This window comes from Melanotaenia boesemani, chromosome 5 (genome assembly GCF_017639745.1).
Source record: "Melanotaenia boesemani isolate fMelBoe1 chromosome 5, fMelBoe1.pri, whole genome shotgun sequence".
NCBI lineage: Eukaryota > Metazoa > Chordata > Actinopteri > Atheriniformes > Melanotaeniidae > Melanotaenia > Melanotaenia boesemani.
In genome coordinates, this window is record NC_055686.1 from 1,084,159 (window position 1) to 1,109,045 (window position 24,887).

Sequence of the window (24,887 nt, forward strand, 5' to 3'; positions counted from 1 at the left end):
TTGTCTCATATATCATAGTTTATATGGTAGATTCTGAGTCTCAACTCTTTATCTTTATTCCTTGTCATTAATTTCCCCTGAGGAGACAAATAAGGATGTTTTCTAAGACTTCGTTGTTTCTATGACTTCTGTTTGGTATGTACATAATCGTAAAATTGAAAACTCTTTAACATGATAATCGAGTGTTTGCAGAAACATTTTGACTCTAACATGCATGTAAATGTTCTGAACTGTGTGTAAACAATATTCTATGTAATTAAACGTAGATGCAGGTTCCAGAGGGAATTTAATAAAACCAGGATGAAAATCACTTTATTAAAGACAATAAGTTAAACTAAGACAGTAGAAACTGTTTCTATCAGTTTTATTTCTTAAGAAGTATTTTACAGGAGGAAGAGGATAAAAACATCTGCTTCATGTGAAATGTGAAGACAGCTTTCAGTGTTAATAAATCAGGACTAATTACAATAGAAAATGTTCATTTCTGTCTTTATGTCGTATTAATGACGACACTAATAAAGTTCATGTTCTCAAGAAATAACTGATTAAACTGAAGCTGGGATTTATATACAGAATTATAGATGACATCATCAGCTCCGGCCAATCAGCTGCGCTTGATTGCTTTGATGAAGAAGTAAGTTCCAGCTGCAACCCCGACGACTCCAACAGTCAGACCCAGTCCACAGAAAACTGTTGGTCCTATACCGGGTTTAGTCGCCTCCACCTCTGCAGACAGAAAACAGAGACATGAACCTCCTCCTGGAGACACAAAACAGAGACATGAACCTCCTCCTGGAGACAGAAAACAGAGACGTGAACCTCCTCCTGGAGACACAAAACAGAGACATGAACCTCCTCCTGGAGACGGAAAACAGAGACATGAACCTCCTCCTGGAGACAGAAAACAGAAACGTGAACCTCCTCCTGGAGACAGAAAACAGAAACGTGAACCTCCTCCTGGAGACACAAAACAGAGACATGAACCTCCTCCTGGAGACACAAAACAGAGACATGAACCTCCTCCTGGAGACACAAAACAGAGACATGAACCTCCTCCTGGAGACGGAAAACAGAGACATGAACCTCCTCCTGGAGACAGAAAACAGAAACGTGAACCTCCTCCTGGAGACACAAAACAGAGACATGAACCTCCTCCTGGAGACACAAAACAGAGACATGAACCTCCTCCTGGAGACACAAAACAGAGACATGAACCTCCTCCTGGAGACACAAAACAGAGACATGAACCTCCTCCTGGAGACAGAAAACAGAAACGTGAACCTCCTCCTGGAGACACAAAACAGAGACATGAACCTCCTCCTGGAGAAAGAAAACAGAGACATGAACCCCCTCCTGGAGACACAAAACAGAGACATAAACCTCCTCCTGGAGAAAGAAAACAGAGACATGAACCTCCTCCTGGAGACACAAAACAGAGACATAAACCTCCTCCTGGAGACAGAAAACAGAGACATAAACCTCCTCCTGGAGACAGAAAACAGAGACGTGAACCTCCTCCTGGAGACAGAAAACAGAGACATGAACCTCCTCCTGGAGACACAAAACAGAGACATGAACCTCCTCCTGGAGACAGAAAACAGAGACATGAACCTCCTCCGGGACACGGAAAACAGAGACATGAACCCCCTCCTGGAGACACAAAACAGAGACATAAACCTCCTCCTGGAGACGGAAAACAGAGACGTGAACCTCCTCCTGGAGACACAAAACAGAGACGTGAACCTCCACCTGGAGACAGAAAACAGAGACATAAACCTCCTCCTGGAGACAGAAAACAGAGACGTGAACCTCCTCCTGGAGACAGAAAACAGAGACATGAACCTCCTCCTGGAGACACAAAACAGAGACATGAACCTCCTCCTGGAGACAGAAAACAGAGACATGAACCTCCTCCGGGACACGGAAAACAGAGACATGAACCTCCTCCTGGAGACACAAAACAGAGACATGAACCTCCTCCTGGAGACGGAAAACAGAGACGTGAACCTCCTCCTGGAGACGGAAAACAGAGACATGAACCTCCTCCTGGAGACACAAAACAGAGACCTGAACCTCCTCCTGGAGACAGAAAACAGAGACGTGAACCTCCTCCTGGAGAAAGAAAACAGAGACATGAACCTCCTCCTGGAGACACAAAACAGAGACATGAACCTCCTCCTGGAGACACAAAACAGAGACATGAACCTCCTCCTGGAGACGGAAAACAGAGACATGAACCTCCTCCTGGAGACAGAAAACAGAAACGTGAACCTCCTCCTGGAGACACAAAACAGAGACATGAACCTCCTCCTGGAGACACAAAACAGAGACGTGAACCTCCTCCTGGAGACACAAAACAGAGACATGAACCTCCTCCTGGAGACACAAAACAGAGACATGAACCTCCTCCTGGAGACAGAAAACAGAAACGTGAACCTCCTCCTGGAGACACAAAACAGAGACATGAACCTCCTCCTGGAGAAAGAAAACAGAGACATGAACCTCCTCCTGGAGACACAAAACAGAGACATAAACCTCCTCCTGGAGAAAGAAAACAGAGACATGAACCTCCTCCTGGAGACACAAAACAGAGACATAAACCTCCTCCTGGAGACACAAAACAGAGACATAAACCTCCTCCTGGAGACGGAAAACAGAGACGTGAACCTCCTCCTGGAGACACAAAACAGAGACGTGAACCTCCACCTGGAGACAGAAAACAGAGACATAAACCTCCTCCTGGAGACAGAAAACAGAGACGTGAACCTCCTCCTGGAGACAGAAAACAGAGACATGAACCTCCTCCTGGAGACACAAAACAGAGACATGAACCTCCTCCTGGAGACAGAAAACAGAGACATGAACCTCCTCCGGGACACGGAAAACAGAGACATGAACCTCCTCCTGGAGACACAAAACAGAGACATGAACCTCCTCCTGGAGACGGAAAACAGAGACGTGAACCTCCTCCTGGAGACGGAAAACAGAGACATGAACCTCCTCCTGGAGACACAAAACAGAGACCTGAACCTCCTCCTGGAGACAGAAAACAGAGACGTGAACCTCCTCCTGGAGAAAGAAAACAGAGACATGAACCTCCTCCTGGAGACACAAAACAGAGACATGAACCTCCTCCTGGAGACAGAAAACAGAAACGTGAACCTCCTCCTGGAGACACAAAACAGAGACGTGAACCTCCTCCTGAAGACAGAAAACATAGACTTTAACCTCCTCCTGGAGACGGAAAACAGAGACGTGAACCTCCTCCTGGAGACAGAAAACAGAGACATGAACCTCCTCCTGGAGACACAAAACAGAGACATGAACCTCCTCCTGGAGACAGAAAACAGAGACGTGAACCTCCTCCTGGAGACACAAAACAGAGACATGAACCTCCTCCTGGAGACGGAAAACAGAGACATGAACCTCCTCCTGGAGACAGAAAACAGAAACGTGAACCTCCTCCTGGAGACAGAAAACAGAAACGTGAACCTCCTCCTGGAGACACAAAACAGAGACATGAACCTCCTCCTGGAGACACAAAACAGAGACATGAACCTCCTCCTGGAGACACAAAACAGAGACATGAACCTCCTCCTGGAGACGGAAAACAGAGACATGAACCTCCTCCTGGAGACAGAAAACAGAAACGTGAACCTCCTCCTGGAGACACAAAACAGAGACATGAACCTCCTCCTGGAGACACAAAACAGAGACATGAACCTCCTCCTGGAGACACAAAACAGAGACGTGAACCTCCTCCTGGAGACACAAAACAGAGACATGAACCTCCTCCTGGAGACAGAAAACAGAAACGTGAACCTCCTCCTGGAGACACAAAACAGAGACATGAACCTCCTCCTGGAGAAAGAAAACAGAGACATGAACCTCCTCCTGGAGACACAAAACAGAGACATAAACCTCCTCCTGGAGAAAGAAAACAGAGACATGAACCTCCTCCTGGAGACACAAAACAGAGACATAAACCTCCTCCTGGAGACACAAAACAGAGACATAAACCTCCTCCTGGAGACGGAAAACAGAGACGTGAACCTCCTCCTGGAGACACAAAACAGAGACGTGAACCTCCACCTGGAGACAGAAAACAGAGACATAAACCTCCTCCTGGATACGGAAAACATAGACTTTAACCTCCTCCTGGAGACAGAAAACAGAGACATGAACCTCCTCCTGGATACGGAAAACATAGACTTTAACCTCCTCCTGGAGACAGAAAACAGAGACTTTAACCTCCTCCTGGAGACACAAAACAGAGACATGAACCTCCTCCTGGAGATGGACAACAGAGACATGAACCTCCTCCTGGAGACGTCATCAGGAGATACGGCATTGAGTCCACAGCTATGCTGATGATACACAGCTTTACATCGGCGTGTTTCCTAATGACCTGGAACCAGTTAACGTTCTTTTAAACTGTATTTTAGGCTAGGTTCACACTGCAGGGCATCATTTTTTGTGAAATCTGATTTTTTGGAGAGTCCGTTCACATTTCCAATTAAATGTGACTTGTATGTAATCTCCTGTATGAACTTTATGTGCACCGAAAGTGTCCTGCATGCGCAGAAGACGACACGACAGCGAGCGTGCGTGTGACGTCTTTGTATTGGAGGTAGCAGCAGAGCGTATGTTGCTGTTTTAAAGTTGTTGTCCAACCGTAGCCAGCATATTTTCAGTGGCATCGTTTTAGGAGGAGATTAGAGGAGAGCCAGATTTGTGGCCATGGCAACGTGGCAGCAACGTCTGTACAGAGAACCGTGGGTACGCAGTCGCAGCCAGCACAGGTAGAGAGTCATGTGATCCTTTACAGATAAGAGTTTATAAACTATGTCATGTATGACGTGTAGGTTGGATTAATGCGAACTGGCCGTTCAGACTGAAGTCGCATGGCTAAAGATCAGAGACGTATCGGATTTAGGACCACATATCCAAGTGGCCTGGGTCCCATTTAAAAAAAACTGGATCTGTGTTGTTCCGACTGTTGTTCAGACAGGTCGCATTGGGACAAGAGAATCGGGTTTGGTTCACTTCAGCCTGCAGTGTGAACGTAGCCTTAGATATTAAGTCTTGGGAGGCAGAGAACTTCTTACAGCTCAACCAGGACAAAAGTGAAGTTTTAATTAGAGAGATTTTACCACAATTACAAACTTTAAATATTCTCAGTGTGGGAGAAATCTGGGTGTCCTTTTTAACTCTGAGCTGGATTTTATTATCTTAAAAACATCACCAGAATCGCTCTTTTCTCTCTCTGCCAGCAGCGACGTGCTGATGCTTTCATTTCTAGATTAGATTACTGTAACGCCCTGCTCTCTGGTCTTCACCAAAAGTCTATTTCGAACCTGCAGCTGCTCCAGAACTCAGCAGCAGAGTTCTGACGAGGACCAGAGGAACACATCACACCAGTTTTTAAATCGCTGCGTTGGCTCCCCGTGCATTTCAGGACTGATTTCAAGGTTCTTTTAGTTATTTATGAATGTCTTATTGGTCTTGGGCCTTCTTATTTATCAGACCTGCTTTTAGACCCTGAGGTCTTCTGGTACTGGCCTCTTGGTTGTTCCCAAAGTCAGAACCAAGACTTCTGGTGAGGCCTCGGTCCACCAGGTCCTGGACTGGACCGGCCTACCAGAGAACCTCAGGGCTGCAGAGTCTGTCCATGTTTTTTTTTAAAAAAGGATCAAAACCTTTCTTTTTATATTCGTCTATTATTTTTACCACCTGTTCCTGTGGCTTTCTGTTTTATTGTTTTACTGTTTATTCTTTTATTTTTTACCCAAGTACAGTTTTTATAAAAGCCTTTATTTTATTTTTTTATTTTATTTTTCCTGAACTCATTTTTATCTTGTCGCTCCTATCTGTTCTTATTGTTTCTATGTTTATTATATCTTATTTTTACTGTTTAACGCCAGTGTTTCCTCCTGGGGATCCTTCACACCGGTGGCTCTGTCTGCTGTCTGCATTGTTGTTGCCATGGTAACTGCCCTTGTCTGGGTGGCTGGGGGTCCTGCACTGCAGCCCTGTGGCTGTGGTGTGGACCCCGGGCCTGCCTTGACCTGTGTGGTTCCTGTGGTGGCGCCCTCTGCCAGATGTTTTCATTTTATTAATATTTAGACTTACATTCAGGTCGGAGACAGTTATTAGTGATGGGAGTTCATGCTGGTACAGAACGGGTTCTGGGCACATGGGGGGATGGACATGGTTTCTATGTGAGTTTGTGCCGTTTTATTTCTTGTCCTGATCTTTGATGTGGGAAGGCTTTTAAATTTTGTTTTTAATATGTCCATCACTTTGTGTTGCTTTCTGCATGAAAAGTGCTCTATAAATAAAATTTGATTTGATTCGGTTTGATAATGAAGATGGGAACCTCCTCCCGGAGACAGAAAACAGAGACATGAACCTCCTCCCGGAGACGGAAAACAGAGACTGGGACCTCCTCCTGGAGACAGTTTTCCTCAGTTTCCGTGTGTACTGTGTCGGTTCAGAGTTTAAATAAAGCTTCTTACCCCAGATCCTGGTCAGTGGCTGGGTCAGGGCCAGATGTTCCACTGAACAGCTGTAGATGTCTCCCTGCTTTGGGATGAAGTCCAGTCTGGAGATCTGGGTGAAGGAAGAATCTTTGTTGGGGAAGGGAACGTTGATGCTGGTTCCTTCAGTCACCTTCTCTCCGTTCTTGGTCCAGGAGACGTTGACCGGAGCCGGATAGAAACCAGAAACATGGCAGATCAGAGAGTTCTTCTCTCCAAGGTCCACATAGTCTCTGCTGTAGATCATCATGCTGGATGGAGGATCTGAGGAGAAAGAAAATCCAGCTTCAGGTTAAGGATTAATAAAAAGCTGATTTATGGTTTTTATACAGGGATATTTAGTACAGGAGATCTCCTGAACTGATTTATTGGGATATTACTGCATTGTTAGTATTTCAACCACTGAGGAACAAGTTCTAAAAGCCTTTAACTAATTATCATTAACCCTTCGAACTCTTTAACCCTGTTCATGTGGTCAGTCAGGAGGTTCATTCTCATGAACTTCAAGGTTTTTCCTTCTTCACAGGAACTCTGAACTCACCTGTTACCTGAAAATCCTGAAGCAGGAAGATGACCGTAAGATTGAAAAACAAATCTAATAAATTCTCTCATATTTACCTTTTTAAATAGAAACATCAACAGGATCACTGAGCAAGAAATCCTGATTCTTTTTATCAAACTTTATTTATAAAGCACTTCATGCATAACAGCAGCACAAAGTAAGAAACACTGTAGTAAAACAGAGACCTGGACCTCATATAAAACACAGTCACACACCCAGGTTTATCACAAAACAAATCAAATCTCTCACACACACCTAATAACACACTTTTACATACAAACTACATGAACATAGACCCCCGTACACTAACTAAATAATAACGGTGTAGACGGGCAGTTTTATTCATGAAGCTCGTTTAAAACAGGAACTGTTGGCCAGCGCGCTGAGAAACATCCAGAAACACACACACCTAATAACACACTTTTACATACAAACTACATGAACATAGACCCCCGTACACTAACTAAATAATAACGGTGTAGACGGGCAGTTTTATTCATGAAGCTCGTTTTAAACAGGAACTGTTGGCCAGCGCGCTGAGAAACATCCAGAAACACACACACCTAATAACACACTTTTACATACAAACTACATGAACATAGACCCCCGTACACTAACTAAATAATAACGGTGTAGACGGGCAGTTTTATTCATGAAGCTCGTTTTAAACAGGAACTGTTGGCCAGCGCGCTGAGAAACATCCAGAAACACACACACCTAATAACACACTTTTACATACAAACTACATGAACATAGACCCCCACACACTAACTAAATAATAACGGTGTAGACGAGCAGTTTTATTCATGAAGCTCGTTTTAAACAGGAACTGTTGGCCAGCGCGCTGAGAAACATCCAGAAACACCAACAACTACAATCACTCCTCAACTTGATGGGCAGCCAGAGAACAGAAGCAAGCATCAGGGTGCTCACGTGTGCCTGGTAAAGGACCAGCAGCTGAAGTCTGGACCTGGAGGCGGTTTAGGTAAGACTGGGTTAGACTGGTTTATACCTTTAGAGAGAGCTGCAATGATCTAAAAGAACAAATAAAATCATGCAGGACCGTCTAAACATCATCAGAAGAAAGAGATGGCGTGATCTTGTATGAACAAGCAGACAATGTTCTAAGAGTCCACCCACAACAAGAGGAGGGATTATGGATGGAGATAGAAACCTGGTTCCTTGAGGAACTGGTTCTAAATTTCCCAAATGCAACTCTATCAGAGTGGAGAGATGGTGGCCAGCTCCCTGGCTACATGGTCCAGATCATAGCTACATGATCCAAATCATAGTTACATGATCCAGATCATAGCTACATGGTCCAGATCATAGCTACATGATCCAGAGCATGGATACATGATCCAGATCATAGCTACCCGGTCCAGATCATGGCTACATGGTCCAGATCACAGCTACACGGTCCAGATCATAGCTACATGATCTAGATCATGGCTACATGGTCCAGATCATAGCTACCCGGTCAAGATCATGGTTACATGATCCAGATCATGGCTACATGGTCCAGATCATAGCTACATGATCCAGATCATGGCTACATGGTCCAGATCATAGCTACCCGGTCCAGATCATGGCTACATGATCCAGATCACAGCTACATGGTCCATATCACGGCTACACGGTCCAGATCATAGCTACATGATCCAGATCATGGCTACATGGTCCAGATCATAGCTACATGATCCAGAGCATGGCTACATGGTCCAGATCATAGCTACATGATCCAGAGCATGGATACATGGTCCAGATCATAGCTACATGATCCAGATCATGGCTACATGGTCCAGATCACAGCTACACGGTCCATATCACGGCTACACGGTCCAGATCATAGCTACATGATCCAGATCATGGCTACATGGTCCAGATCACAGCTACAAGGTCCATATCACGGCTACACGGTCCAGATCATAGCTACATGATCCAGATCATGGCTACATGGTTCAGATCATAGCTACATGGTCCAGATCATAGCTACATGATCCAGATCATAGCTACATGATCCAGATCATGGCTACATGGTCCAGATCATAGCTACCCGGTCCAGATCATGGCTACATGGTCCAGATCACAGCTACACGGTCCATATCACGGCTACACGGTCCAGATCATGGCTACATGATCCAGATCATGGCTACATGGTCCAGATCATAGCTACCCGGTCCAGATCATAGCGACCCGGTCCAGATCATGGCTACCCGGTCCAGATCATGGCTACATAATCCAGATCATAGCTACATGGTCCTGTTGTGGAAATTTCATATTATTCCCTTTACTATATTATGTCTACTGATCCCTCTCAGAGTAAACAGCTTGTTTAAGTTCTTGGTAATTGAGTTTAATACTGAGTAGCCTGTTGCTATCGTAAATGTGGATGCATTCTTTAGAACAGTTCGCTCTGACCTGTGTGACTTATCTGATACCAGCCAGGCGCCTCAGGATGACCCAGCCGGGCACTGGGGTTGCTTACGTGCTCAATAAACTGAAAAAGCTCATTAGGTTTGCTGAAGTGTCTAATCCTGTGTGAGGAACAGACAATCTCTTTGTTTGTATTTCATGCTGTGCTGTGACGTGATCATTCTGCTTAAAAGATGCTGCATGTGTGTTTCTTATCAGATTCTGTTCAGATCTCTGTGCTGTCAGACCTCTGAACAGTCTCTCAGGAATTGCAATTCTATTCTTTCTATTCTTCCTATTCATTCTATTCTTTGTATTTTAATCCTGTGTTCAATAAACTTGTAATCATTTTTCACTTCAGAACCAGACTCTTAATTCCTTGACAGAGTAACTTTTTGCCTCAACAACCTGGTGTCAGAAGTGGGATCGAACCCACGCCTCCATTCGGAGGCCAGTCCCGCCACCTGCCCAAGGCCGAACCACAGCCCGATCCGCAGACCACAGAGGAAAAGAAAAAGTCCAAAGCCCCTCACAAAAGCAGCAGAACCTCCATTGTGACCCTGAGGAAAGATGGCCTGAACTCTGATTCCACCACTCACTCAGTGGCTGGTCCGACTGGGACCCATTCTGGTCTTCCGAACATGGACGGAGACCGAGGTCGCTGAAGATTGCGACCCCATTGCCCCTTTGACCTCTGGGCCAAAGTTTGCTGATGAGTTTCCTCTTTTCTGCTGCTGGAGCTGCTGAGGGGGGACAAAGAGCTGCACCTGGCTGCTATGACAATGTATTCAGCTCTGTCTGGTCCAAACTCAAACGGGGCCAGACGGCGTGACTTCCCACGTGGACGTGGGCGTGGTTCTCGAGGACGTGGCCGCCATCACGACGCATGTCATATCTGCGGACAGCTGGGACACTGGAAGGCTGAGTGTCCGCGTCGCCTGCAAAACGGGGGCCGGCAACGTGCCCCTTCAGATTGACTGGGGGGGGTATGGCAGCCAAGGATGGATCACGGGGGACGCTCCACATCTCTGGGTGACGTAACTTACACACACAAAGTTTTGACCCAGTAAATGAAAGCTCTCCTCTCCTTTTCCTCCTGCTCTGCTGCAAGCACACAGACACCCAATGTAAAACAAACTACAGATAACACAACACACACACCCAGCTCCCACACACACACACACCACACACACCCGCTGAAGGTCACAACACTGATGAACACGTGCAGTTTTCCCTCGCTCTGTTGCAATGAAGAGACGCTTGCTGTTTCCTCTGACTTTGACAAAAATTAACCATGCTTATCTCTGTGCTCGAAAGCAGATGCATACCGACGAAGACGTATAGCAGCGAAAATACGCATTTAACGGCTGAGGCCTACAAGATTTTCCCAAACCTACAAGTCGAGGTGTCGGGTAAGACCGTTGAATTCATGGTAGACTCTGGTGCAACTAGATCAGTTGAGGGCTTCTGAGTTTCCTGTGCCGCTTAAGATGTCTGGTAATTTTGTGCATTCAATCTCTGCGTCTGGGACCACCGTGAAAGAAATGGTTGACCGCACCCCTTGGGTGTAATTTACTCTTGGGGTGTAAATTTAAACATTTATTTCTGCTGTCTGAAGTTGGTCCGGTCAACCTTTTTGGGTCGAGATTTGATGTGTCGGTTAAACATTTGTCTTACATCTTCTCCTGATGGAGTGAAAGTTATGGCCAACCCTGACTCCGTCATCACAGCATGGACACACCCCCTGGGAAATCCTGTGTGCTATTGTTGGGAGTTCCCGAGCCAAATTTTTTCTGCAGCAGCTGACTGAGGTAAAAATCTTTCCCCCTCTGTCTCCAGCCCTGCTCAGAACTGTGTGTGCATTGCTAACATCTCACGGGAACCTGATGAGAGATTTGAAACACAATGGTTTAATCATTCTCCAGAAACTTTAAAGGTGTCATCTGTAAAGTGGAATGAGCACGTGGCTGCAGCTGTGCTCAGTCTGACAGAAGAACAGAAGGGATGCTTCCTGCTTCCGCATCCCGCATGCTCCTCCCTACAGCTATGTGAGTTAAACAGGGGTAATGCATGAATGTGAGCCGGCTGGTGTAAATGTGTGTGACTCTGAGTCTGTGTGGCTGCAGGGTGATGGATGTGTGTGACTGATGACGTCAGCGTGTTGTTGAGTGTGTGTGAGAAGGCCGAAGACTGGAGTTCTCTCCCTCTTGAACCTGCAGTGATGTTTTTCTTCTGCTGCGAATCCAGCTTGAAGGACACCCCCTTTACCCCGTCTAACCGCTGACCCAGGATCTGATAAGATGGTTTCTCTCAGTCCTACAGCTGAAGCAGTGAGAGTGAGTAAAACCTTTTTCTGCCAGAGGTGTAAAGGCCCCCAAATACCGAACAGCAGTTTTCCTGCTTGGTTCTGTGTGGTGATGCGAACTGCAACTTCCCTGATTTCCTGTCAACTTTAAGTGTGTGCGTAATTCGCACCAAAACTGCTCGTGTGTCTCTGGGTCCCGATTATTTTATTTTTGCTCACAGTTGGGTTAAGTTAAGGTTTTGAATATCTTGGTACCTATAATTTATAATAAACCAGAAACAGCTTTATTTTGCTCTTAAAAAGGCTGCATAATAACTTTGAGCCGTGGTCTCATGTGTGAACCATAACATGCTGCATTTAGGGGTTATTAGCAGCCACATCCACATATACTGGAATCATTTTCTTTGGTATTGCTCTATCATTCATTGCTAAGTTAAAATGGATAACATGGCTCTTTGAGATCAAGGTCTCAAACATCTATAAAAGAGGGAAAATACGTGCTATTTTTACTTTAAAGAATAAACACTGAAGGCCTGATCTATATTTCAACCAAGCAAACTAAAGATCTGAAATCTGTCTAAAAACAAATAAATGAATCCCGGGCATTTTGAGAAAATGTTGATTTATAAATGGGAATAAAAAAAAATTAAAGTAAAGTTGAGGAGCTCCTCTTTTAACGGTCACCAAATAACCAGATGGAAATTAGTTAAAGTAAAAGAAGGGAAAGTTTAAAACTAGCTCCACAAACCTACGTTAAATTAGATAAAATAGTTTTTTTTGGGTTGTTGTTGCTATTTGAAATAACATGGGAAGGTGCACTGTAAGAATTAATACAGAGATGTACCTGGAGAAAATACAAACTATTTCATAATAATCTGATATCCATGGATGTTTTAAACTGATTCTCTTGGAAAATAAAATAAAGAAATTGTAAAAGAACAAAAGCAAAAAGCTGCTCGAGCAAAAACTTGGCTGATGATGGACACATAATTAAAAGCAATTTAACTTGATTTAATGTCCTTATCATCTCAGAGTTTAATAAATTGATTAAGAAAACTCCAGCAGACTTCATGTCTTTCCAAAACGATGCCATAATGGCCTTTATGGATCCTCCTACATGCAGGGGAAATCTACCTGCTCTGATTTGGCTTTTCTGCAGAACGAGTGACGTAACTGACGAAGTTCTGACTGACCTGAACGAACTGACGGACTTTACTCGACCTTTTCCTTCCAGCAGGATTTTCTCCAGGATGCTGCTCTGCTTCCACACAGGGATGGTTGCAGTGTTTCATAATGCTGCTACTCTGATGTTATTAACCAGAAACACCTTTATTTTCCTGATAAGCAGGACTGATGATGTGGATCTATCTACAGGAAAAGACGTCTACACTAAATCTCTTTTGAATATGTGTGTGTACATTTAGAAAAATCAAACATGATTTTGACACTTATGACATTCTGGGATAAACTTTTACAGGAAGGATATTATCACCATGGATACGGGTGCATGTGCTGTTTTAGTTCATCTTATCATACTGCTGATGATGCTGCTTTCACAGGGGTGATACCGGAGCAGTGGCCTTCAGGATCCAGTCGTATAGTCTGGTCATTTCATAATAACTTGTTTTTCTAGATTACAGGAACAAGCAGATGTTGTAATGAAAAATATCTGATGTGTTTATGTTGGTTATGTGCATGTATGACACTGTCCTGTGGTTTGAGGGAATGTTGATGTGGTTTAGAAAGTTTGTTTTGTCCACATCTTTCTCTCCTAATGCTGGTTGCTATGGCGACGCAGTTACCGTTCTAAAAACCGGACGGTAAGCTGGTTTTGGACGTGTCTCGGGCACCGTTACTCCTGTCTGTCTCACTCCGCCGTCTCTCGCTTGATGTCTCCCTTCTTCTCCTCCTCGCTCCCTCTCTCCTCTGCTCTCTGTTCCCCTCCCTTCACATCCTCTGCTTTGCATGCTGACGGCTCTCTACCTCCTCCTGACCTGCAGGAGGATGTGTAAACGGACAAGGTTGAACCTCAGTCCATTTCAGGTTCTCTCTAGCAGGCCTCCTGGTCTTGGAACTGAGCCGGCCCAACCTGGAATCGTCATTGGTGAGGATTTAGTGTTGATTTATTGTGAAACCATTTCCTTGTGCTTTCTGAGGCTTCACAGGATCAGCAGCTCTCCCACAACCAGCTGAAATGGGTTTCACACACTGATGCAGAATTGCTGGATTGTAGTTTGTTTGTGACGTGTTTCCACGTCCTGCTGAAACCGTGCGCCATTCGATCCGTCCCGGAGACTGGGTCCTGACTAAGAACCTCAAAAGGATGCACTGTGGGTCCCAGCGGTTCTGTGGACCCCTTCCAGGCTCGTGCCCATTCCATCGGAGTCCAGGGACACGTCCGGTGCCCCCCCCCCCCGAGGGTGCAGCTGTATCGCCTGGCCCTTAGCCTGAGAAGGAGCCTAGCAACGGGACGTCGTGGCCCCGGACAGAGCGGGTGAGCCTAGCAACGGGACGTCGTGGCCCCGGACAGAGCGGGTGAGCCTAGCAACGGGACGTCGTGGCCCCGGACAGAACGGGTGAGCCTAGCAACACAACTGGATTTTCCTGGCTCCTTCTGACCTGAGCCCACCACTGATCTGCCTGTTTGCTGCTTGCACACCTTTTTCCTGCCTAAAGGTGTGCAGTTCATTTCCCCTGTGGGAAAAAGGAATGGAGCCCTGGATGCGTCAACACCGTCTCCCACCTGCACATTTGGTGGTGTTTCAGTGCAGATGTTGGTGTCTGCCTCTGTTTGTTTTAGCAGCACTGTTTTCGCTGCTATACGTGCTGTCTGCCCTGACAGCAGGAGTTTCACCTGTTCCTCCTTCACCTTCACCTGGTACGTTTTCAGGTCCTGAGTTACACAGACTGCCACGCCATGTCATCAATCATCATGACGAACATGACAACTTGTGGTATGCACTTGCTAAGCAGACCACAACCAAAGTGATTAATAGCACATGTTACGTGTGTTCTCTGATCCCTCATGCCACACCGACTGGAGAGCAGCTGGTGCTATCCTTCCTGGCTGCCAGATCAGTGGGTAAATCTAACAGTACACATTTTCTCAATGCTTCTTTGCTTCTGAAGTTTTGTCCATGGATGCATGATTTTTCATTTCAGTCTATTAGGTTTCACAGAGACTTCTCCAGCAAGACTGATCACCTGATTTCTAAGTCTGTGATGCCTTCTAGTTCTGTACATGCAGTGGCTGCCCCGTTGTGTGTTGAGATGCCTTGGTTTGATGTGTATATGCTTTTAGGTGTAAACAGTACCTGTAATCACACCATCCTGGCTTCATGTGGGGTTTTTTTTTTTACTGCTGGATAGACCTCCCTGTAAGGATCCTAATTTTACGTTGTGTGCAGGAGAGAGTAATGTTAAGTTGTCCTGGTTTGTCCCTATTTAACTCTTCTATCTCCATCTTTTATCTCTTCTATCTCCATCTTCTATCTCTTCTATCTCCATCTCCTGAGGGTTATAGTTGTCCAACTAATGTGGGTTGGGGTTGCAGTTCAAAGTCCTTTTTGTATCTGCCTAGAAATTGGTGTGGTAGACGCTATCTATCTTATCTCATCCCTCACCTCCGTGTGTTGTCAGATCTTTCAGGGGTTCTCGCTCCTCCTCATATGACTACAAGGGCTCGTATCTCCATCACTAACTCAGTGCTTGGGGGGTGTTTTTTCCACACTATGGTACAGTTAACAATGCTTTTCAAATGGATGCATTAGCTGTAGAGTTAGAAAGTCTCACTTTTCTAAAACTAAGGGGTTCAACGTGTTAGATTACATTAGATTAGATAAACTTTATTGATCCCACGGACGGGAAATTCACTTATTACAGCAGCATTAAAAAGTGAAAGATAAAAAAGAAAAGAATAAATAGATAAACTTAAGAGTTAAATATAACACAATAAACATAAAAAAAATCAATAACAGAATAAGGTGACGGTATAAGTGACTGTGTAAACAGTGTAAACAGACTACAACATGACAGCCTGGTTCAGGTGTTACAGATTGTTGTAGAGTCTGACAGCAGTTGGGATGAAGGATCTGCGGAGCCTCTTTCTTACACCGTGGGTGTAACAGTCTGCTGCTGAAGGACCTGAGTTAAAGGCCCTCCGGGTCATGACCCTGCAGAATAGGATGGCTCTGGACTTTCTCTTAGCTGAAAGGGGGGGGACCTGCAAGGTTATAGGGGACGAGTGTTGTACATTCATTCCTGATATGTCTACTAATCTGTCTTCTGTTCATGTCACCTTAGAGATCTGTTATCTGGGATGGAGGCTCAGGATAGCTCTGATTTTTCTTCTAAATTATGGTCTTGGTTTCAGTCAGGGGGCTGGTGGCATATCTTGCTCGCAGTCTTAGGCCCTACTTTTGCTGTTCTGATTACCTGCTGGCTTGTGGTGACTGTCGTCCCCGGTGCCTCAAGGTTATGATAACATCTGCATTTCCTGGTCATTCCCTCCAGATGTTTGTTAGTGCTCAGGGCGATTTTTCTAACACCCCCTTAGACTTCCTGGTTTCTCCTCCCGCTTACCCTCCCCGGATCTGTTATGATGATACTGGTCTTCTGCTTGATTTTTCTAGTGATGATGAAGTTTAGATTGTGTGGATAGTTCTCTGTTTAGTTATCTTAGTTTGCTCTTCATCTCATTCATATGTATTCTGATGTGTTTTTTTTTTGTTGTTTTTTGCTGGAAATCACATGTGTTGAATTGAGGGTGGGTTTTATTTCCCCATTCAGAGTTATGATGGAGTTTCTCGAATCCTTGTGACTTTCAACTTCTGATGTTTTGTCTGTATGTATATTGGGAAATGGGGAGTTGATTTGATTGTTGAATATAATCATTAAGGGTTTTTTTTACTACAAATACATTACTTTTATTACTTTTATCTTTTATGGGTTTTCTGTTTTTTTATTTTTTTTGTTTCCTCTGTCTTCCCATTGTTTTTTTGTTTCAATTGTTTTTTTTCTTTGTTTTTATGTGTTCATTAGCGGGTTGATGACACCGTAAGAGTTTTGGGTTCACTAGCTGATTGTGGGGTTCTCATTTTTATCCACTGTGCATCTCTGCCTCGGTGGTTCTCCTTGTTTGATGCATTTTTGTGTTTTTTTCTTTTATGCTTTAATCTTATGAAATTTTCTTTTCTGGTGTGATCAATATGAAATGGGTTTCATTATGATCAAAAGAGGGGAATTGTTGTGGAAATTTCATATTATTCCCTTTACTATATTATGTCTACTGATCCCTCTCAGAGTAAACAGCTTGTTTAAGTTCTTGGTAATTGAGTTTAATACTGAGTAGCCTGTTGCTATCGTAAATGTGGATGCATTCTTTAGAACAGTTCGCTCTGACCTGTGTGACTTATCTGATACCAGCCAGGCGCCTCAGGATGACCCAGCCGGGCACTGGGGTTGCTTACGTGCTCAATAAACTGAAAAAGCTCATTAGGTTTGCTGAAGTGTCTAATCCTGTGTGAGGAACAGACAATCTCTTTGTTTGTATTTCATGCTGTGTTGTGACGTGATCATTCTGCTTAAAAGATGCTGCATGTGTGTTTCTTATCAGATTCTGTTCAGATCTCTGTGCTGTCAGACCTCTGAGCAGTCTCTCAGGAATTGCAATTCTATTCTTTCTATTCTTCCTATTCATTCTATTCTTTGTATTTTAATCCTGTGTTCAATAAACTTGTAATCATTTTTCACTTCAGAACCAGACTCTTAATTCCTTGACAGAGTAACTTTTTGCCTCAACAGTCCAGATCATATCTACATGGTCCAGATCACAGCTACATGGTCCAGATCATAGCTACATGGTCCAGATCATGGCTACATGATCCAGATCATAGCTACATGGTCCAGATCATGGCTACATGGTTCAGATCATAGCTACATGATCCAGATCACAGCTACATGGTCCAGATCATAGCTACATGGTCCAGATCATGGCTACATGATCCAGATCATAGCTATATGGTCCAGATCATAGCTACATGGTCCAGATCATAGCTACATGATCCAGATCACAGCTACACGGTCCAGATCATAGCTACCCGGTCAAGATCATGGCTACATGATCCAGATCATGGCTACATGATCCAGATCATAGCTATATGGTCCAGATCATAGCTACATGGTCCAGATCATAGCTACATGATCTAGATCATAGCTACATGGTCCAGATCATAGCTACCCGGTCAAGATCATGGCTACATGATCCAGATCATGGCTACATGGTCCAGATCATAGCTACATGGTCCAGATCACGGCTACATGGTCCAGATCATAGCTACATGATCCAGATCACGGCTACATGGTCCAGATCACGGCTACATAGTCCAGATCATAGCTACATGATCCAGATCACGGCTACATGGTCCAGATCACGGCTACATGGTCCAGATCATAGCTACATGATCCAGATCACGGCTACATGATCCAGATCACGGCTACATGGTCCAGATCATAGCTACATGATCCAGATCACGGCTACATGATCCAGATCATGGCTACATGGTCCAGATCATGGCTACATGGTCCAGATCACAGCTACACGGTCCATATCACGGCTACACAGTCCAGATCATAGCTACATGATCCAGATCATGGCTACATGGTCCAGATCATAGCTACCCGGTCCAGATCATAGCTACCCGGTCCAGATCATGGCTACATGATCTAGATCATGGCTACATGGTCCAGATCATAGCTACATGGTCCAGATCACAGCTACATGGTCCAGATCATGGCTACATGATCCAGATCACAGCTACATGATCCAGATCATAGCTACCTGGTCCAGATCATGGCTACATAATCCAGATCATAGCTACATAATCCAGATCATAGCTACATGATCCAGATCATAGCTACCTGGTCCAGATCATGGCTACATAATCCAGATCATATCTACATGGTCCAGATCATGGCTACGTGGTCCAGATCATGGCTACATGGTCCAGATCATGGCTACATGATCCAGATCACGGCTACATGGTCCAGATCATAGCTACATGGTCCAGATCATGGCTACATGATCCAGATCATAGCTATATGGTCCAGATCATAGCTACATGGTTCAGATCATAGCTACATGATCCAGATCATAGCTACATGGTCCAGATCATGGCTACATGATCCAGATCATAGCTACATGGTCCAGATCATAGCTACATGGTCCAAATCATAGCTACATGGTCCAGATCATGGCTACATGATCCAGATCATAGCTACATGGTCCAGATCATAGCTACATGGTCCAGATCATGGCTACATGATCCAGATCATAGCTACATGATCCAGATCCCAGCTACATGGTCCAGATCATAGCTACATGGTCCAAATCATGGCTACATGATCTAGATCACAGCTACATGGTCCAGATCACGGCTACATGATCCAGATCATGGCTACAGGGTCCAGATCATACCCGTTTAGTCCTGATCTATACCTATTTCTTACCGATCTATACCCGTTTAGTCCTGATCTATATCCCTTTAGCCCCGATGTGTTTCTGTTTAGTCCTGATCTATATCCATTTAGTCCCGATCTACATTCATTTGGTCCTGATCTATATCTGTTTAGTCCTGAACAATATCAGCTTAGTCCTCATCTATATCAGTTTAGATAGATAGATAGATAGATAGATAGATAGATAGATAGATAGATAGATAGATAGATAGATAGATAGATAGATAGATAGATAGATAGATAGATAGATAGAAGTACTTTATTCATCCCAAGTTGGGAAATTTAGGTGTAATCCCAGCTACATCTATTTAGTCCTGATCTATATCAGTTTATTCCAGATCTATATCTATTTAGTCCTGATCTGTATCTATTTAGTACCAATCTATATCTGTTAAGTCCCGATCTTTAGTCTCCCCGTTTCTCGACAGAAACACTGATGTCAGTCTATGATGATCACCATCCTCCATATGGTCTGTTAGGGTGGAGAATTCCTAATAACCTGCTGCTGATTGGATTATACTGTTTTTTCCCAGTATAACCCAGTGTAACCCAATATAACCCAATATAACCCAGTATAACCCAGTATAATCCAGTGTAACCCAGTATAATCCAGTATAACCCAGTATAATCCAGTATAATCCAGTATAACCCAGTATAATCCAGTATAACCCAGTATAACCCAGTATAATCCAGTATAACCCAGTATAATCCAGTATAATCCAGTGTAATCCAGTATAACCCAGTATAATCCAGTATAACCCAGTATAACCCAGTATAATCCAGTATAACCCAGTATAACCCAGTATAATCCAGTATAACCTAGTATAATCCAGTATAACCCAGTATAACCCAGTATAACCCAGTATAATCCAGTATAACCCAGTATAACCCAGTATAACCCAGTATAATCCAGTATAATCCAGTATAACCAAGTATAATCCAGTATAACCCAGTATAATCCAGTATAATCCAGTTTAACCCAGTATAACCCAGTATAATCCAGTATAACCCAGTATAACCCAGTGTAATCCAGTATAATCCCGTATAACCCAGTATAACCGAGTATAATCCAGTATAACCCAATATAACCCAGTATAACCCAGTATAATCCAGTATAACCCAGTATAACCCAGTATAATCCAGTATAACCTAGTATAACCCAATATAATCCAGTATAACCTAATATAATCCAGTATAACCCAGTATACCCCAGTATAATCTAGTATAACCCCAGTATAACCCAGTATTACCCAGTATAACCCCAGTATAACCCAGTATTACCCAGTATAACCCAGTATAATCCAGTATAACCCAGTATTACCCAGTATAATCCAGTATAACCCAGTATTACCCAGTATAACCCCAGTATAACCCAGTATTACCCAGTATAACCCAGTATAATCCAGTATAACCCAGTATTACCCAGTATAACCCAGTATAATGCAGTATAACCCTGTATAACCCCGTATAACCCAGTATTACCCAGTATAACCCAGTATAATCCAGTATAACCCAGTATAACCCAGTATAATCCAGTATAATCCCGTATAACCCAGTATAACCGAGTATAATCCAGTATAACCCAATATAACCCAGTATAACCCAGTATAATCCAGTATAACCCAGTATAACCCAGTATAATCCAGTATAACCCAGTATAACCCAATATAATCCAGTATAACCTAATATAATCCAGTATAACCCAGTATACCCCAGTATAATCTAGTATAACCCCAGTATAACCCAGTATTACCCAGTATAACCCCAATATAACCCAGTATTACCCAGTATAACCCAGTATAATCCAGTATAACCCAGTATTACCCAGTATAATCCAGTATAACCCAGTATTACCCAGTATAACCCCAGTATAACCCAGTATTACCCAGTATAACCCAGTATAATCCAGTATAACCCAGTATTACCCAGCATAACCCAGTATAATCCAGTATAACCCTGTATAACCCCGTATAACCCAGTATTACCCAGTATAACCCCTGTATAACCCCGTATATACCCAGTAAACACCCTGTACTACCCAGTATATACCCAGTATAATCCAGTATAACCCAGTATAACCCAGTATAATCCAGTATAATCCCGTATAACCCAGTATAACCGAGTATAATCCAGTATAACCCAATATAACCCAGTATAACCCAGTATAATCCAGTATAACCCAGTATAACCCAGTATAATCCAGTATAACCCAGTATAACCCAATATAATCCAGTATAACCCAGTATACCCTAGTATAATCTAGTATAACCCCAGTATAACCCAGTATTACCCAGTATAACCCCAATATAACCCAGTATTACCCAGTATAACCCAGTATAATCCAGTATAACCCAGTATTACCCAGTATAATCCAGTATAACCCAGTATTACCCAGTATAACCCCAGTATAACCCAGTATTACCCAGTATAACCCAGTATAATCCAGTATAACCCAGTATTACCCAGCATAACCCAGTATAATCCAGTATAACCCTTTATAACCCCGTATAACCCAGTATTACCCAGTATAACCCCTGTATAACCCCGTATATACCCAGTAAAGACCCTGTACTACCCAGTATATACCCAGTATAATCCAGTATAACCCAGTATAACCCAGTATAATCCAGTATAATCCCGTATAACCCAGTATAACCGAGTATAATCCAGTATAACCCAATATAACCCAGTATAACCCAGTATAATCCAGTATAACCCAGTATAACCCAGTATAATCTAGTATAACCCAGTATAACCCAATATAATCCAGTATAACCTAATATAATCCAGTATAACCCAGTATACCCCACTATAATCTAGTATAACCCCAGTATAACCCAGTATTACCTAGTATAACCCCAGTATAACCCTGTATTACCCAGTATAACCCAGTATAATCCAGTATAACCCAGTATTACCCAGTATAATCCAGTATAACCCAGTATTACCCAGTATAACCCCAGTATAACCCAGTATTACCCAGTATAACCCAGTATAATCCAGTATAACCCAGTATTACCCAGTATAACCCAGTATAATCCAGTATAACCCTGTATAACCCCGTATAACCCAGTATTACCCAGTATAACCCCTGTATAACCCCGTATAACCCAGTATTACCCAGTATAACCCCTGTATAACCCCGTATATACCCAGTAAAGACCCTGTACTACCCAGTATATGCCCAGTATAACCCAGTAAATACCCAGTATATACCCAGTTTAACCTAGTATATACCCAGTATAACCCAGTATATACCCAGTATACACCCTGTATTACCAAGTGTATACCCAGTATAACCCAGTATATACCCTGGATAACCCTGGATATACCCAGCAAATAACCAATATAACCAAGTATATACCCAGTATAACCTTGTATAACTCAGTTTATGCCCAGTGTATACCCAGGACAATCCACTATATACCCAGTATAACCCAGTATTTACCCAGTATAACCCTGTATAACCCAGTATAACCATGTATAACCCAGCATATACCCTGTACAACCCTGTATAACCCAGTATACCCAGTAAATACCCAGTATAAGCCAGTATATACCCAGTATAAGCCAGTATATACACAGTATAACCTACTATAACACAGTATATACCCAGTTTAACACAGTATGTACCCAGTATTAGCCAGTATACAGCCAGTATAATCCAGTATATACCCAGTATAACCCAGTTAATACCCAGTATAACACAGTATATACCCAGTTTAACCCAGTATATACCCAGTATAGCCCTGTATAATACAGTATATACCCTGTACAACCCAGTATATACCCAGTATAACCCAGTATATACCCAGTATATACCATGTATAACCTACTATATACCCAGTATAACCCAGTACTTACCCAGTATAACCCAGTACATACCCAGTATTACTCAGTACATACTCAGTACATACCCAGTATTACTCAGTACATACTCAGTATAACCTAGTACATACCCAGTACATACCCAGTATTACCCAGTACATACCCAGTATATAACCAGACTTTGTAAAATCATCATGGAAACTGTCTGATAGTTTCTACACATGAAGAAGAAGGAGATGAAGATGTGACTTTACCGTTTTCTAGAGGAAGGTCCTTCATGGCTTTCTGAACAACTTTCAGGTTTGTTCTGCAGACTTGTTGATTAGCCACAGCTTCTTCATAAGTTCCTTCTGGGTAGCTCATATGATCTACAAAAGGAGGCTGAGGTTCGATTCCTTTCCCCTGTTTGAAGTCAGCGTACCACTTCTCTTCACCATCCAGAGTATACATGTTCTCTCCATCAGAATCTGAACATCCAGTGATAGCAAGGTCCTCATGTAGAACTGCAACACAGAGAAGCTGATTATTGATCTGATATTTGTTTGTTTGTTTGTTTGTTTGTCTCTGATGTCAGTAAACAGCTTCCTGTCCAACTTACCGTCCGCAGAGACCCAGAGGACACAGCAGAGGAAGAGGAGCAGCTTCATCTTCATCCTCATGTAGACTGACAGAAAGTCCAGCAGCAGCTGAACTCCTACTGACACAGCAGCCAATCACAGCGCAGAGAGACAGTGATGTCATCAGTGTCCAGGTGGATTCTGTCAGCAGCTGAACACAGACACACAGCTGCTGATCAATAATCAATAATCTGTTTACTGTAAATAAATATTTACATGATGATGTCACAGGAAGTAGAAAGTATTGATTATAACATGATTAAAGAGAAAACGGAGAACTTTCATCCAGATGATCAGCTGATCAATACTGATCAGAAATGATCAACAATGATCAGAATTGATCAGTGATGATTAATGATGATCAGCGATTATCATTAACTGTCGGAGATGATTACTGATGATCAATAATGATAAAGATTCAAGATTCTTTATTTGTCATTAATCATCTCTGATCCTCCACCCGTCAGCCTGCGCTACGTTTCCTCCACCCGTCACCCTGCGCTATGTTTCCTCCACCCGTCACCCTGCGCTACATGTCCTCCACCCATCATCCTGCGCCACGTTTCCTCCACCCGTCACCCTGCGCTATGTTTCCTCCACCCGTCACCCTGCGCTACGTGTCCTCCACCGTCACCCTGCGCTACGTGTCCTCCACCCGTCAGCCTGCGCTACGTTTTCTCCACCCGTCAGCCTGCGCTACGTTTTCTCCACCCGTCAGCCTGCACTACGTTTCCTCCACCCGTCAGTCTGCGCTACGTGTCCTCCACCCGTCAGCCTGCGCTACGTTTTCTCCACCCGTCAGCCTGCGCTACATGTCCTCCACCCATCATCCTGCGCCACGTTTCCTCCACCCGTCACCCTGCGCTATGTTTCCTCCACCCGTCACCCTGCGCTACGTGTCCTCCACCATCACCCTGCGCTACGTGTCCTCCACCCGTCAGCCTGCGCTACGTTTTCTCCACCCGTCAGCCTGCGCTACGTTTTCTCCACCCGTCAGCCTGCACTACGTTTCCTCCACCCGTCAGTCTGCGCTACGTGTCCTCCACCCGTCAGCCTGCGCTACGTTTTCTCCACCCGTCAGCCTGCGCTACGTTTCCCTCACCCGT

At 43.8% G+C, this 24,887-nt stretch overlaps 1 protein-coding gene across 1 annotated transcript; it reads right to left on the reverse strand.

Annotated features, from left to right (window-relative positions):
• Window positions 1–341: 341 nt before the first annotated feature.
• Window positions 342–23,875, reverse strand: LOC121639616 (mamu class II histocompatibility antigen, DR alpha chain-like). Its single transcript, XM_041984946.1, has 4 exons — window positions 23,763–23,875; window positions 23,419–23,667; window positions 6,519–6,803; window positions 342–726 (listed from the first exon to the last, which is right to left on the reverse strand). The coding sequence occupies exons 1-4, from the start codon at window positions 23,821–23,823 to the stop codon at window positions 605–607; spliced, it is 717 nt and encodes a 238-aa protein (XP_041840880.1). The 5' UTR covers window positions 23,824–23,875; the 3' UTR covers window positions 342–604.
• Window positions 23,876–24,887: the final 1,012 nt, after the last annotated feature.